The 16614-nt window shown below is 44.5% G+C and overlaps 1 protein-coding gene across 5 annotated transcripts in view; it reads left to right on the forward strand.

Annotated features, from left to right (window-relative positions):
- The window catches only part of DCLK1 (doublecortin like kinase 1), a 373078-nt gene that overhangs the window by 307792 nt on the left and 48672 nt on the right, over window positions 1–16614 (forward strand). For all 5 annotated transcript variants that reach the window (XM_021713540.1, XM_008060373.2, XM_008060372.2 and 2 more), the window contains 3 exons: window positions 5519–5576; window positions 6640–6759; window positions 10872–11018. In XM_021713540.1, the coding sequence (XP_021569215.1) occupies window positions 5519–5576; window positions 6640–6759; window positions 10872–11018 (325 nt within the window). The remainder of the gene's footprint in view (window positions 1–5518; window positions 5577–6639; window positions 6760–10871; window positions 11019–16614) is intronic.

Consider the following 16614-nt stretch of genomic DNA (forward strand, 5'->3'; position numbering starts at 1 on the left):
AGTCCACTTTTGATGGACAGCATGGTTGATTCCAGGTTCTTGCTGTTGTGAACAATGCTGCAATAAACATACGTGTGCAGGTATCTTTTTCATAGAGTGATTTGAGTTCTTTAATTTTTTTTTACGAGACGCTGTCTCACTATTGCCTGCCTAGGCTGGTCTCGAACTCCTGGGCTCAAGCAGTCCTCCCTAAGTGTTGGAAATACAGGTATGAGCCACCATGCATGGCCACATTCTTCTTTTGATAGCATTCTGCTACACTCCCTGGGTGAGGGGTGTGGTAGGCAGAAAATTGGCCAGGGTTGGGAATTGCTAAGTTAAGCAAGACAGTTTTCTCCAGACTGTTTTTAGCACAAACAGACAGAGTTAAATTTAATTCGAGTTTGTAAAATTTGAAAATTTTTCTCTAGTAATTTGGACTCTAACCCTAGGGTCCCACTTAATAAGGAAAGTGACCTTACAAACTGATTTCCCAAAGACAAGGAGGAAGACAAAGTCTTCTGTTGCTTTTGTGGTGACATAGAGAGTTTATATCAAGAATATAATTTCAGGCTGGGTACAGTGGCTCACACCTGTAATCCTAGCATTTTGAGAGGCCTGGGTGAGAGGATTGCTTGAGCCCAGGAGTTTGAGATCAGCCTGGGCAACGTAGTGAGATCTCATCACTACAAAAAATAAAAATAAAAAAATTAACTGAGTATGGTGGCTCACACCTGTAGTCCCAGCTACTCAGGAAACTGAGGTGGAAGGACTGCCTGAGCCCAGAAATTTTAGGCTACAGTGAGCCATGATCATGCTATTGCTCTCTAGTCTGGGTGACAGAGCAAGACTCCAACTCAAAAATAAAATAATAATAAAGAATGTAATTTCAGGAAAAAACAAGCAAATGGGCTGTTTCTTCACCAGTAACCCAACTGTCTAGCATTCACAATACACCAACTGTAGACACCCTGAAAACAAGGACCAGGTCTTGTTCACTCCTGAATCCACCGAAGAACCATGCTTGTCACCGCTGGCAGGATAATTATACAGCAGTCCTCAAAGTTCAAGGTGTGTAGGAAGACAGCTATGTTCTTTAAGGTATTATTTCTTGCCAAGTGTTTTCATTTAAAACAAACACTTACATTTTTATTCTTACGGTATATATTGAGTCCTAACACCTGTTTTCAGGCTCATTTTCTAGGCTAGCTACTTTCTTCTAAACACATACTTCTAGGAGTTAAGGGTTTTATTATGTGACTTCATAATTCTGCCCTCAAGGAATCAAAGACAAGGGGCCGCATTAATTTTGGTGATTCTCGGCTGGGCGTGGTAGCTCAGCCTGTCATCCCAGCACTTTGGGAGGCCGAGGCCAGACGATTGCCTGAGCCCTGAGGTTTAAGACCTGCCTGGGCAACTTGGTGAGACCTCATCTCCACAGTAAATCGCAAAAACTAGCCAGGTGTGGTGGCGTGTGTCTGTAGTTTAGCCATTTGAAAGACTGAGAAGGAAGGATAGCCTAAGCTCAGTAGGTCACCATACAGACAAGAAGCAGAATCCCCAGTGAGGGAGCTTTGATCCTTGTTCCCTTGAATGAGCAATTTCTTTTCTTTTTTTGAGTCAAGGTCTCTCTCTGTCGCCCAGGCTAAAATGTAATAGAGTAATCACAGCTCGCCGTAGCCATGACCTCCTGGGCTCAGGCATGTCCCTGAACTCCAGCCTGGACAACAAAGAGTGAGACTCCAACTCAAAAAAAAAAAAATTGATGATTCTCTATGGAACTTGTCCAGTATAAAATAAGGATACATGTAAGGGAACATCTAATCCCATTACAGAAGGTTCTGTGTAGGAAACCCTCAAGGTCCTTCTTCTTAGGAAGCTTTGGGGCCACCCCAAGGTGGTCTCCTCTTTCCTCGAGTTGTTGGCTTAGGACAGAACCTGCTGGTTTGCCTCATGGGAGCCAACACACCAGCTCCCTCACTGGGGATTCTGCTTCTTGTCTGTATGGCAGTAGAAGAAGATTCAGCCCTCCTGGATCCTGCCCCCACCCTTTGCTTTGAGTGCTTTAAAATTGCTCACTCAGGATGGGCTCAATGACTCATGCCTGTAAATCTCTTTGGGAGGCTAAACTGGGAGGATTGCTTGAGCCCAGGAGTTCGAGACTAGCCTGGGCAACAGAGCAAGATCTCGTCTCTACAAAAAAAATTTAAAAATTAGCCGGAACAGTGGTACACACCTGTAGTCCCAACTACTCTGGAGGCTGAGGTGGAAGGATCGCCTGAGCCCAGGGGGTCATGGCTGCGGTGAGCTGTGATTGCTCCATTGCACTTTAGCCTGGACGACTGAGTGAGACCTTGACTCAAAAAAAGAAAAGAAATTGCTCATTCAAGGGAAACAAGGATCAAAGGCAAACCAAGGAATCACAAGCTAACAAGCCCCCCTCTCTCCTGACCAGCACAATCCTGTCCACCCATCCCCTCTGTGCAGGTAGTGGAGGGAACTCCAGCTTTTACTTTTGGGCCTCACAAGCCTCCATCCTCTCTCCCTGGTGCTGCCTGGGGTTGTGGATGATTACCCAAGCACTCATTGCGATGGACAAAGCTCCCTGCCATCCACTGGAACGTGTTAAACCAGTTAGGGAATCACTTGTGTTTTCCTGTCTCAGATCTGCTTTATCGTGATTCTGGCGTGATGTGGGGAAAACAGAATCCAGCAACACTTGAGCTTTTAGGTTTCCTCTTGACTAAGTACTTTCAAATTTGTAAACAAAACATCCAGAAACCTCTTAAGAAGAGGCTACTTTAAGGGACCCTGTGGTCTTACGTGCTATGGGGCTTCCCTCCGTGAGGGACACCTTCGCATGTGAGTAATGTCACTTGCTCGCTATGTTGGCCCACCTGCTTTTGATTTCCAAGGTTAAATCACTTGGCTTACCTCTTACCAAAGTGTTCTTTCTCCGCCTCCACCCCATAGCCTTGCTAATGGTCTGGCCTTTAAGTGAGAATACCTAGCACACCAAGCCCTGCATTTAGCCAAGGCCTGGCTCACGCCTTCTTCCAGCATGGCCTCCCCACCAGGCCATGGCAGTCTTGGATGAAGTATCAGCAAAGGCAGAGTAGCTAGGCGCAGTGGCTCACACCTATAATCCCAACTCAATGATATCATAACCACTCAATGTTTATTGTACATTTTGCAGGCTACACCATGCAGGGACCTGGAAGAATAACAGGAGGGACTTTTTTTTAGAAGTAAATGACATGAACTGTTTTTGGGGATTTTTTTTTGAGTTGGAGTCTCACTGTCATCCAGACTGGAATGCAGTGGCAGTGGCATGCTCCTGACCGCTGCAGCCTCGACCTGCTGGGCTCTGGTGATCCTTCCGCCTCAGCCTTCCAAGTAACCAGAACTACAGGTGTGCACTACCATGCCCAGCTAATTTTTTATTTATTGTAGAGACGAGGTCTCACCAAGTTGCCCGGGTGGGTCTCAAACTCGCAGGCTCAGGCAATCCACTTGCCTTGGCCTCCCAAAGTGCTAGGATGACAGGCTGAGCCACTGAGCTCAGCCACATGAACCATTTCTTAAAATGCCCTCAAAACATTTTGAGTGCCTAGTCTCACAATTTGCTTCTAGGCAAGTCATTTTCTTACTCTACACATGTAAGTAGGAAATTTTATTTAATGCACCCTACTGTGGCTGAGTGTGGTGGCTCAGCCTGTCATCCCAGCACTTTGGGAGGCTGAGGTGAGAGGGTTGCCTGAGTCCGGGGGTTTGAGACAAACCTGGGCAGCTTGGTGAGACCTTGTCTCTACAATAAATTTAAAAAGTTAGCCGGGCATGGTGGCCCATACCTGTAGTTCCAGCTACTTGGAAGGCTGAGGCAGAAGGATTTCCTGAGCCCAGCAGGTTGAAGCTGCGGTGGCTGTGAGTGTGTCACTACCCCCAGCCTGGGTGACAGAGTGAAACTCTAACTCAAAAAATTAAAAAATTAAAAAATAATTCACCCTACTGAAACTCTTAAAAGCCTGTTTTAAAATTTTGTTCTTAATCAATCTTACTCCCATTGTATCCATTCAGATTCATAAAAAGCTGGACTTTCTCTTGGCTTCACACCAGAAACAAAGCAGCAATGCTTATGAAGCCGTGGTTTATTATGATTATTGAGTGCATATTATGTCCTGTGATAATAGACACCTCCTGTGTTTGGCACTACAGTATCTTAGAAATGTTCGTGCAAATTAGGAAGCTATTCAAAAGTAGCAGTACAACGAAACCCTCCCCCTACACCTATCACAAAGGAGGTGGGTGTTGACTGTGCTCCATGCAGCCACCCTAAGAACGGGGAGTCTTGATTTCAATGCTGCCATGTCACCTTGGGAAAGTGAGTTGATTTCAGTTGTCACCGCCATTTTCTTTCTCTGAAGAGAGACAGTCATCATAGGCCCAAGGGGTGACAGGAAGCTCTAAAAATGGTTTTATCCCTTTCTCTATACCTTGACCATATCATCTACGGATTCTCCAGGTGAGCTCACACAGGCTGTCACACTGGATTGAGGTCGAAAGAGCGTGAACTCCTTCTCAGGGGCCTTCAAGGGGAATTTCACAACCATGCAGGAGACGATCACAGCTGCCCTTGGTGGACAGAGCACCTCAAGGAAGACTTGAGGCAAGAAGAAGGGTGGAAACTCACCCTTGCTTTATGCTTCCCATGACCCTTTGGGCCTATAATGGCTCTCTCTCTTTTCATAGAAAGAAAATGGCGGTGACAACTGAAATCAACTCACTTTCCCAAAGTGACATGGCAGCATTGAAATCAAGACTCTCCATTCTTAGGGTCGCTGCATGGAGCACAGTCAGCACCCTCGTCCTCTGTGATAGATGTAGGAGGGAGAGTTTAGTTGTATTGCGACCTTTAAATAACTCCCCCATGTCACTTCAGAGGGAAGGGAAGAACAGTCCAGCAGGAGGAGAAGTTAAGTGTGGTAGCAGCAATGCTAGTACTTTGTTTTTTGGTTTTTTTTGAGACAGGGTCTCATTCTGTCATCCAGGCTGGATTACAGTGGTATGATCACTGCTCACCGCAGCCTCGCCCTCCTGAAGTCAGACAATCCTCCCACCTCAGCCTCCTGAGAAGCTGGGACTACAGGCATATGCCACCAGGCCTGGCTAATTTTTTTATTTTTATTTTTTGTAGAGATGAGGTCTGGCTATGTTGCCCAGACTGGTCTCGAACCTGGGCTCAAGCAATTCTCCCACCTCAGCTTCCCCAAGTGCTGAGATCATAGGCGTGAACCACCGTGACCAACATGCTAGCGTTTTTCTTACAAGTCTGGCAACAGAAACACCTCAGGATTTCTCTATGCCAGCATATTATGCTTGGTCAACCCGTGAACACATATATTTCCTTGAAAAAAAGAGTCACAAAATATTTACACTGTGATACAAGATCTTTGGCGTAAGAAGTCATTCCCTTTCAAAATGATTCTATTGGTCTGACATTAAATTTTATTGTTTAAAAAAACAAATTTTCTCGTTGCAGGTCAACTGCTAGGGAGTATGCTCTGAAAATCATCAAGAAAAGCAAATGTCGAGGCAAAGTATGTATAAAGTTTGTTCTTTTGAAATATAGCGTTCAGGGAGTAGAAAGAAACACAAAGATCAGCCCCCAAATAATCACGAGCTCACCCTATGAGCTGCACTTTGGGGTGATGTACTTATTAGAATATAACTTTGTAAGTATCCCTGGAATAGAAGTTAGTTGGAATGATTGGATGTCTTTCCTTTTCTTTGTTTGCTGGTTTGTCTACTTCCTTCCCTTACTTTTGTGATCTGGGTTTCATTCCGTCCTTCTACATGAAATCATAATGCTTGCAATGGGTTCTGAACTCTTAAGCATTGCCTAAAGACCGTCAACATCTGTTGGCCATCCTAGAGTACCTGAACATCAGAACATAAGAGGCACTTGTATTTTACCAAAATATGTCTCTCTTGATCCTTAACAGTGCAGTTGTACCCATTTGAATTAGCAGTTCCTATGTTCTATTTACAAAGGGGGACCCCCAATAACCCCTGGAATTTATTTATTCAAAAGTTGGATATTTATTCTTACCTGTTTTAACATCAGTCGCCTTCAAAATACTGTTTAATACAGCATGCCTATCAAAATACTTTTTTCCACTGCTCAAAGCAGTTTTTAAACTCATCAATTTTAATGCCTTTTAGTGCTTCTGCCATTTTTTGTTTGACCTCTTCCACATCGGCAACATGTTTTCCTTTTTAGACTTTTTTCATACAAACCTCCCCCCCCAAAAAAAGTCAGTCATTCAGGGCGACATCAGGTGAATAGGGAGTTTGGAGCATGGATGTCGTCATTTTTTATAAAACCTGCTGAACACTCAGCGTGGTGTGGGCAGGTGGTTTGTGTCAATCACCCAACATGACATGGGCCAACACCCTGAGAGAATCTCCAAAAAAAATTCACTGAAGCCAAACACAGCCTCTCACAGCAACATTAGCTGGTCCCCTGATGCCGATGGGTTCCTAGAACCCGCACCTAGCGGGGGAAGCCTGTGCTACAAGAGGCCTGCCCTCCAAAAGATAATTCTAGTTTTTCTGGGTCCCCCCTCATATATCGATGAAGATAACTGTTCCCTTGGACAGGAACACATGATCCAGAATGAGGTGTCTATTCTAAGAAGAGTGAAACACCCCAACATCGTTCTTCTGATCGAGGAGATGGATGTTCCAACGGAACTGTATCTTGTCATGGAATTAGTAAAGGTACGTGTTTTGGACAAGAAAGAAAACCTCTATTGGAGACATCATACTTTCTCTTTTTTTTTTTTTTTGCATCGGAGTCTCACCGGCACCCAGGCTGGAGGACAGCAGCATGCTCCCAGCCACCGCAGCCTCAACCTGCTGGTCTCTGGTGGTCCTTCCACCTCAGCCTTCCAAGTAGCCAGAACTACAGGTGTGTGCTACCACACCCGGCTAATTTTTTATTTATTGTAGAGACGAGGTCTCACCAAGTTGCCCGGGCAGGTCTTGAACCCGCGGGCTGAGGCAATCCACTCGCCTCGGCCTCCCAAAATGCTGGGATTACAGGCTAAGCCACCGAGCCCAGCCGAGACATCATAGTTTCTTATATTTCCCTTATTTTCTCCCACCAGTATTCCATTACTTATTTCTGTTCACCAGCACAGTGATTAGGAATATTAGCAAGAAAATTATATCGCAAAGACCCAGGTCCCAGCCTTGTGGCAAATAGGTCCATGACCTTGGGTATATGACTTTATGTCTCAGTTGCTGCATGTGTAAAATGAGAATCATACAAGGACCTATTTAACAGTGTTATTGTGGCCAGGTGCGGTGGCTCACACCTGTAATCCCAATACTTTGGGTGACCGAGGCAGAAGGTTCTCTTGAGTTCAGGAGTTCAAGACCAGCTGGTCTCTACAGAACAATAGAAAATTTAGGTGGGCATGGCGTTGTGTGTCTGTAGTCCCAGATATCCGGAATGCTGAGGCGGAAGGATCACCTGAGCCCAGGAGCGGGATGCCGTGGTGAACTGTGGTTATGCCACTTTACCCAGGCATGAGCCACAGAATGAGACTCTGGCTCAGAAAAAAAAAAATACTGTTATTGTGAGGATAAAGAAGAATGGCTTCCACTAGTTTGCATAACACAGAAAGTGTCCAATTCTAATGTAATTGTTGTCGTCATTGTTGTAATAGAAAATTGTTTGCTTTTTTATGAACTATAACCAAAGGTAGCAACCATTTTGTAAAGACAAGCTTTAAGCATTTAGTCAGTAACATACTAGAAAAATAACACAGCCCTAATAATAAGGTGAAGAGTTAAACTGCCTTCCTGTAAATATTATAATCTTATTCAATAAACGGTATTGAAAAATGATCATTCTAGGTCAGATGAAGTGGTTCACACTTATAATCCCAGCACTTTGGGAGCCTGAGGCAGGAGGATTGTTTGAGCCCAGGAGTTCAAGACCTGCCTAGGCAACATAATGAGACCTTGTCTCTACAAAAAAATAAACAAATAAAAATTAGACCAGGCTCGGTGGCTCAGCCTGTAATCCCAGCACTTTGGGAAGCCAAGGCCAATAGATTGCCTGAGCCCATGGGTTCGAGACCAGTCCCGGCAACTTGGCTGGACCTTGTCTCTACAATAAATAAAAAATTAGCTGGGCGTGGTAGTGCACGCCTGTAGTTCCAGCTACTTGAAGGCTGAGGTGGAAGGATTGCTGGAGCCCAGCAGGCTGATGCTAGGGTGGCCGTGAGCCTGCCACTGCATTCCAGCTGGGGCCACGGAGTGAGACTCCAACTCAAAAAAACAAACAAACAAAATTAACCGGGTGTGGTGGTATGCACCTGTAGTCCCAGCTATCTGGGAGGCTGAGGTGAAAGGATCACCTGAGCCCAGGAGGGTGAGGCTGTGGTGAGCCGTGATTGTGCCACTGCACTCCAGCCTGGGGGACAGAGTGAGACCTCAACTCAAACAAAACAAGTGGTAATAAAACAGGCCTAAGTCATGGCAGAAGATGAAATTGAACAGGAATGAAGGGTGGGGAAAAGCCTTTTTCTTTAGGTTGTGGAGGAGGAATGGTGATTTCTTGAAGAGAGAAAGAAAATCGCGGCAGAAAATAGCAGGGAAGGGAGCAGTCAGTGTGCAGGTGACAGATGAAGAGCTGAGGAAGGAAGCATTTCGGGTTGTGAGGCCACATGGCAGCCATCCAGGGAGGATGCATCAGGAATGTTCACTCAGGCAGCAGAGGGGGGAGGTCCAGAAAGATGGGTGTGAGAAATAGTTCAGCCTGTAACCTCAGCTGCTCAGGAGGCCATGGCAGGAGAATCATCTGAGCCTCAGAATTTGGAACCAGCCTGGACAACATAGCAGGACCCCATCTTTACAACAATCTTTTTAAAAAGTCAGCCAGGCATGGTAGTATAGGTCTATAATCCCAGCTCCTTGGGAGGCTGAGGCAGGAGGATTACTTGATCTCAGGTATTTGAGACGAGCCCGGGCAACATACAAAACTTTGTCTCTTACATTTAAAAAAAATGATCTGAGCCAGGCTCGGTGGCTTAGCCTGTAATCCCGCGCCTTTGGGAGGCTGAGGTGAGTGAATTGCCTGAGCCCGCGGGTTCAAGACCTGCCTGGGCAGCGAGACCTCATCTCTACAATAAATCAAAAAATCAGCCGGGCATGGTAGCGCACGCCTGTAGTTCTGACTACTTGGAAGGCTGAGGCGGAAGAATCGCTGAAGCCCAGCAGGTTGAGGCTGCGGTGGCCGGGAGCGGACACTGCACTCCAGTCTGGGCGACAGAGTGAGACTCCAACTCAAAAAAAAAAAAATGATCTGGGTGTGATGGTGCGTGCCTGTAGTCCCAGCTACTTGGGAGGCTGAGGTGTGAGGATCACTTGGGCCCAGGACTGCTTTGTTGAGGATGAAGAAGAAAGGGGATTACAGGATGCCTGGAGACCAGATGGCTGAGAGAATAGTGGCATCTTTGCAGAGTCCTTATATATAGCTTCACATATCCTGCTGTGGAACTCACATAGACCACAATGACTGTCTTGCCTTCTTGAGTGACACGAGACATCCTGCAAACCCACGGATAGCAGCCTCGCCTTTGAGAGAAGCGGGACGCTGAAAGGGAAAGCATTCGTTTTGGAAAAAGAAAAAAAAGTGACCAGACACAGTGGCTCACGCCTGTAATCCTAGCACTTTGGGAGGAGAGGGCAAGGCAAGAGGATTACTTGAGCCTAGAGGTTCAAGACCAGCCCAGGCAGCATGACGAGACTTTGTCTCTATTATTTTAAAAAGTATGTGCTTAGTTTGAGAACTAGTGAGGCTTAATGAACAGTGAGAGAAATCTCCAGAGTGGAGATTGTTCAGGAGAGCAGAGAGTTCAGGCCAGAGAGGCAGATTTGAAAAACTGCTGGGACTTTATTTTGCTTTCTCTGTTGTAAAAAGAAAAACTGAGTTCCGTAGCCCCATCGGGCCACATAGGAATACCATTGGTTACTGTGCTTGGCTGTTGGGTGCACCATAGGCAAGAATGATGGAGACATTGTTAGTAAATCAAACCCAAATCCCCCCACCCCCAAAGGGGTTGGAATAAATGGAACTGAAATAGAAACTTGAAAACCACTCTGTTTCATCAAACAGCAATATGTTATCAAGGAACCAGGGTAACAAAAGTTCAGATGAATAACGGTCCTAGAAAACTTTTCTTTGAAAATTCTCTGCCCTCCCTCCCTCCCTCCCTTTCTCTCTCATCTTTGGAACGACAGTCTCTGGCTCTTTTCTCTGTTTCTTACAAAAAATCACAGTCTTGAGAAAGAAAACACTACGCCCACTCCCCACTCAGAGAGAGCTAAACCCGGAGTCTGAAGGGGTTTGTGTGCACGTGTCTTGCTAATTTCACAAGGCGGAACATTGTGTCAAGCATGCAATTTGCAGCATTACCTGTTTCTCACCAGGGGAGGTTGAGGATGATGAATCTGAACCTCCCCTCGCTGGCAGTCAGCGTGAGGCAGGTAGCACGTGCCCCTGGGCTGCCACGTGTCACGAGGCCTCTGGCCCGGTGACACGGCTCCCCCTTGGCCTTCCTTGGCTGGGAGCTGTGGAAACGCCACGTGTCTCGCGGTGGAAGCGTCTTACCCTGCTCCTTTCTTTGGTGAAAGTGTCACTTGAGAGAAATCAGCCTACGGCCTCCGGGCCTTGAAGAGGGAGGAGGCAGGGAAAGCCCTTAGGAACCCAAAGAGGCCAGGTCCATGCTGCCGCGTCCTCTAGTATGTCAGTGGCCTCTGCGGGTGGCCCTGGTGGTCCATCTGTTCATGCACTGCTTCCCCTGCTGTTCTCTTCTCAGGGCGGAGACCTCTTCGATGCCATCACTTCCACGAACAAGTACACTGAGCGGGATGCTAGTGGGATGCTGTACAACCTGGCCAGCGCCATCAAGTACCTGCACAGCCTCAACATCGTGCACCGCGACATCAAGCCGGAGAACCTGCTGGTAAGGGGAGTTCTCACTTCCGGGGTCCTGAGTTCCCAGCACTCGTGGGCGAAGGAAGAGTATTTCTTTTTCTTTTCTTTCCTTAAACATACAAGCCAAAAAAAAATTAAAGGCCAGCTTCCTGCCAGTCTTCAGTATCTGGTGAAACTTGCTTTTTAGGTGGATCTGGAAGAGTTCATATGCCCGTAAGAACACTTGCTTTATCAGCAAATAAAAGCCAGGCCCGGAAATGGGACCAGAGCTTGGGAATCCTAGGGGCTGTAGTTAGCACACCCTGGGCTGAGACAAGGTAGTGATGAGGAACACTCACACGCGTGTCATTTATCTGTGTCACTTTTGTGTTAGAAAGTTTTTTCTTGGGGAAAAAAAGAAAACCCTTTTAGACTTTTTCTGAGTCTCCTAAGTTTACATATTAGTAAAATGATCTAAACCTAAGAGATGCCAGGTGTGGTGGCTCACACAGCTTGAGAGGCCAACACAGGAGGATTACTTGGGCCCAGAAGTTCAAGACCAGGAGGACTCGTCTCTAAAAACAAACAAACAAACAAAGAAAAACAAACCACTGGGCTTGGTGGAGCATGCCTGTAGTCCCAGCTACTCAAGAGGCTGAGGAAGAAGGATCGCCTGCGCCCAGGAGTTCGAGACATGTTGGTGCCCCTGCACTCCAGGCTGAGTGGCAGAGTGAGACTTCCAACTCAAAAAAATAAAAAATAAATCAAACCTAAGAGAAATAAATCACAATGGATTTCAAAGAGACCAGCCCTCAGCATTAAAAATAATGATGCAGAAGGCTGAGTTTAAAAACCAGATATCCTTCCCCCACAAAACGACTATGTGGTTGGCTTGTCATGTCTTTAGGGAAACAGGGAGGGTTCTCCACTAAGCACGGGGGCATCTTTTCCTAGTCTAGTTGTCAAGGGGACAGTGTAGAAAGAAATGAGGTGGCAGAGACTAAGCATGGGACACTGTCACTGGTAAATACGGGAGTAAATAAATGTTGCTGGAATTTCAATGAAATACATTTCATTTACATGTATTACATATAGTATAACACATATATTTTATATAGTATATTATATATAATATGCAGTCCATGTAAAAGAAATGTATAATATACAAATAAGATTATATATATTTTTTCTCCAAAGATATATAATACATATATTATATACAGCACATGTAAATGAAATGTATAATAGAATATACATATGAGCGTGTGTGTGTGTATGTATATGTGTGTGTATATATATATATATATATTTTTTTTTTTTTTTTTCCCCTCCAAAGATGCTAGTTGGTCTTTTTCTTTTATTACCACCGCTGAGCATCACATATAATAATATGTGACTCCTGTTAGCTTGCCCTATCTCTTCAGAAATCTGGGAATTGAGGATTGTCTTTCTAAAGCAGTGCTTCTCCAAGGGTGGTCCAGAGACCCCCCTGCATCAGAATTACTCCCAGATGCCTGTTAAAAATGCAAATTTCTGGGTCTGGATGCAGATCTGCCAAATCAGAAACTGGTAACAGATGACAGCAGGCAGTGGTCTACGTGGTAACCAGCTCACCCAGGTCTTCTGCATGCCCATGCCAGCCTCAGATCAGATGAGTGGTACCACTCCCATGACGCGAAGCCAAATTCTTAAGAGCCGTCATGATGGGGACCCACCTATGCACTCGGCCCTGTGCTGAGGGCCTGACAGTCATTCTTTCATTGAATCCTCACCACGACCATATGGGGCAGGTTCTGGGACTGTCTCACTTCACAGGTTAGGTATTGGGTACTTGCCAATAGCAGCTCAGAAGTAGAGGAGCAAAGACCTCAAGCTAGTTTTGGCCTACCCCAAATCCCCAGCTCTTGTCAGAAGACCGCAGTTAGTTCTGGATCAGGAAGAGGGTCATTGAGCATGTCCTATGGGCCAGGTACTGTGCCAGGGAACGAGAAAGACACCTGCCTTCATGTAGTCGACGTCACCCAGGAAAGATAGGCCGTCAAGAAATAAATATGGTTCGTTCGTTGCAATTAGGCTGGTAATCTTGTAGCTACTGCCTAATAAAGTCACTTGAGGTCAAGCGACAGAGTCCCGACTTAATTGCACCTCAAATTCCACATCTCTGCAGTAGCCTAAACATTCTCTTCTGCATAGCTGCCTCCATAAACTGCAGCAATTTTCTGTCGTCTGCATTCATTAGTCTGGTGTCCCGAATTATATAGGATTGCCTCACGGGAACAGACTTATAACTGGGCCTTTGTTTAAAAACTTCTCTAAGCTCCAAAACTCGAGGGATTGAAAATTAAAGCTTCACTTCCTTCCCCTTTTTCTTTGGCAGTTCAGTTTTGTGAACCCATGGTCCACTTGCTTCTCTCCAGAGTGTTATCTATTTCTGGAAATGCCAGGAATGATTACAGAGCAGTATATTTTTACTAAAATTACTATTTAAGTACTGTGATTATTCAAACATATTTTACTTTAAATTGGCCCAAAAGGGAAAAAAAAGTTCTCTCCTTCCGTTTTCCTTTCTTTTCTAATTTAAGAATCTGGAATATGTAGAGAAACCATCATTGCCGTTGTGTGTAATATAGGTTTAAAATATCTATATGGAAAACTAAAAGAGATGCTATCCTCTGTTGTAGTAATTTCTTACTGTTGGAGGCAGAGCTGGGTAAATTTTACAGGGATAAATCTATGATAGGATAAAATAGTTAGAAGGCCTCTGTTAATTGCGCATTCTGTTGAATTGTCTGTGAAGATAAGGGAGCATTGTCACAGGAAGTATACTTTCACATACACAGAATTTACAGTCAAACATAAGTTCAAAGCCAAGTGGTTCGCTCTTCCACTTGGCTGCTCCTATGACCTTGAACAAGTTCTTAACTCCTTCAAGCCTTCTTTAAGGGAAATTTTATAAAGATAAAGAGATTGCACATAACTATTAGTACTCTGTTTTTAAATCCCCCCCTTTATTTGCAATAAAAATTAAATCACCCCTAAATACAAACTACTTCACAATAGCACTGTATGTAGTGAAAATCATTTTCTATCTTTTATTGACATTGTCTTTAGAATTTTACTAAAGCAGGAAAGATAGGCCGTCTCAGGGATGGATTTGCCACCTCATGGCAAAATTTAGAACTGTGGACTATTTTGAGGAAATGTTATAATAAAAGTAACATAAAGATATTGAATCCGTTTGGTTACTACAGATAAACTTACCAAATAAATAAAAAGGTCTCACCACACACTTGGCCTTCCGAAGACTTCAAAAACTCTTCTAAGCTGTTAGACTATTAACAAGGTTTTTGCTAGCTAAGTGTTTAATATTTGTTGTAACTAACAAAGTGGTTTTTAATGAACGTCAAATTCTGCTATAGATTTGATTTTATGTAGTATAGTCATATAAACATAACTTTTAGCATTTCTCATTTTTAATTCTTATAGAACAATATAAAAATGTAGTGTGACCTTAAGGATCTATATTGACCATATATGTGATGTATTTAACCCTAGGTGGTCGAGTCAAAATATTATTATTATTATTTTATTTTAAAGATACAGGGTATAATTCAGGATTAGTTGTATAAATGGTCATTATGTCGGTACGCTTGTTGATGAGGTGTGCCTCCCACCCCCAGCAGTTTCCAGGTACTGTCAAGTCCTTGGGTCAAAGTATTTTAATGAGAATATATTATTTGACTTACAGTGATATTTCCAGCCACAATTTATGCAAAAACTTGGAATTGACCCGGTTAAAAAAAAAAATGCCTCTCATAAATTTCTAACTGTGTTATTACTAAGGCTTTATTTCCCCCCAAAAGTTAATCATGCCTGTGATTTTATGTGGGTTCTTGTAGTTGACTCGTTGTCAGGCCTGGTGCTTATTAATCATATGAACAGGTGGACGTCAGAGTGCATGAGATTAGGCAGTGAGTAATCTTCCCTTCTTCAAGGAATAGAAGACAAGGCCTAACCATTGCCCAGTGGGTCATTCACATGGAGAACTCACACTGGCCTCCATGTAAACCTCTCCGAGCTGAGAAAGTACAATGCGTCTTTGACTGCACGTATGCATGGGACCACTGTATGTGTATGGGCAGATGTGTAGAGGGTGTGTGTGTGTGTGTGTGTGTGTGTGTGTGTGTGTGTGTGTGTATACCATGATAGGATTAAAGGAACTTTTTGCTTAAAAAAAAAAAAAAGAGCGCCTTCAGTTTACTCAAGTCACCACTAGATGGCAGGCTTAGACCCTTGGCAGCAAAACCCATCCATAGTAACTTGTCTTTCTTCCAGGGAGCTGAGCGGGTCTTATAAAAAATATGTACAGAGATGCCACCTCCTTTCGAAAATTAAAGTCTTTACTGACAAAAATATAACTCACATCATTAGTTTCATTAAATTCCAGAAATAAACACAGTAACTGTCCTCAAATATATACAAGTCTCTATGCAGAGATCTTTTTTCCTCTCACACTCAGAGAAACTGCCTTTCTTGGTGAGGAATTTTCTTTCTGAAGCTATCCATTCAGGTGTTTGTGCCTGTCCTCAGCTGCCCATGTCACAAAATGACATGGGCAACTTATGATCTATGCTTTCACGCGATGGATTATACGAGGGAGAACCCCTCCCCCACAAAACAGGAATTACCTGGAGGAAGGGCCCTTGATAGTCTCCTGGGTAAGTATTCTAGGAACTCATTGGCATAGGTGTACCAGCTGGTGTTGTGCATCACAATTTGTTGGAAGAAACATCCCGAGTTGTGGCAGACAAATGGCTGATTCTCCCACCATGACAGCACACCTGCCCACACCATGCTGAGTGTCCAGCCGTTTGGGACCCAAAACAGCATGACCCCCGTACCCCACCTCCCTTATTCACTGACTCTCACCCCAGATGAATTTTTTTTGTTTCCCTGGGTGCAAAAAGTCCTCAAAGGGAAACATTTTACTGATGTGAAAGAGGTGAAACAAAAAAAAGGCATCAAAATTGATGTATTTTGAGCAGTGGAAAAAGCATCTTGATAGGTGGATTGCATCCAGCTGAGAATACTTTGGGGGCGGCTGAAGTTTAAACATGTAAGAATAAACTCACAATTTCTTATCAATAGATTCCAGGGCCAGGCACAGTGGCTCAAGCCTGTAATCCCAGCACTTTGGGAGGCCGAGGCGAGAGGATTGTCAGAGCCCGTGGGTTTGCGATCAGCCTAGGCAATACAGTGAGACCTCGTCTCTACAATTAAAAAAAAAATTAGCCGGGTGTGGTGGCACACACCTGTATTTCCAGCTACTTGGAATGCTGAGGCAGAAGGATCGCCAGAGCCCAGCAGGTTGACGCTGCAGTGGCCATGAGCATGTCACTGCACACCAGCGTGGGCGATGGTGTGAGACTCCAACTCCAAAAAAATAAATAAATTCCAGGTTTTTAGGGGATCCCCCCTTGTATCTAGCAATAAGCTATTGCTGTTCACACCAAGCAACAATCATAGGTTGCACCCCAGCCCTTCTTAGTTTTTGATTCAGGCTAACATCAGGGTCACAAGACAACAGATTTCCTTCTGCCTTAATCCTGTGACTCACCCCCAGATAAATCCATTTTCCCTTAGGC

This window comes from Carlito syrichta, unplaced genomic scaffold (genome assembly GCF_000164805.1).
Source record: "Carlito syrichta isolate Samal-C Ts95f unplaced genomic scaffold, Tarsius_syrichta-2.0.1 Scaffold304601, whole genome shotgun sequence".
Lineage (NCBI taxonomy): Eukaryota > Metazoa > Chordata > Mammalia > Primates > Tarsiidae > Carlito > Carlito syrichta.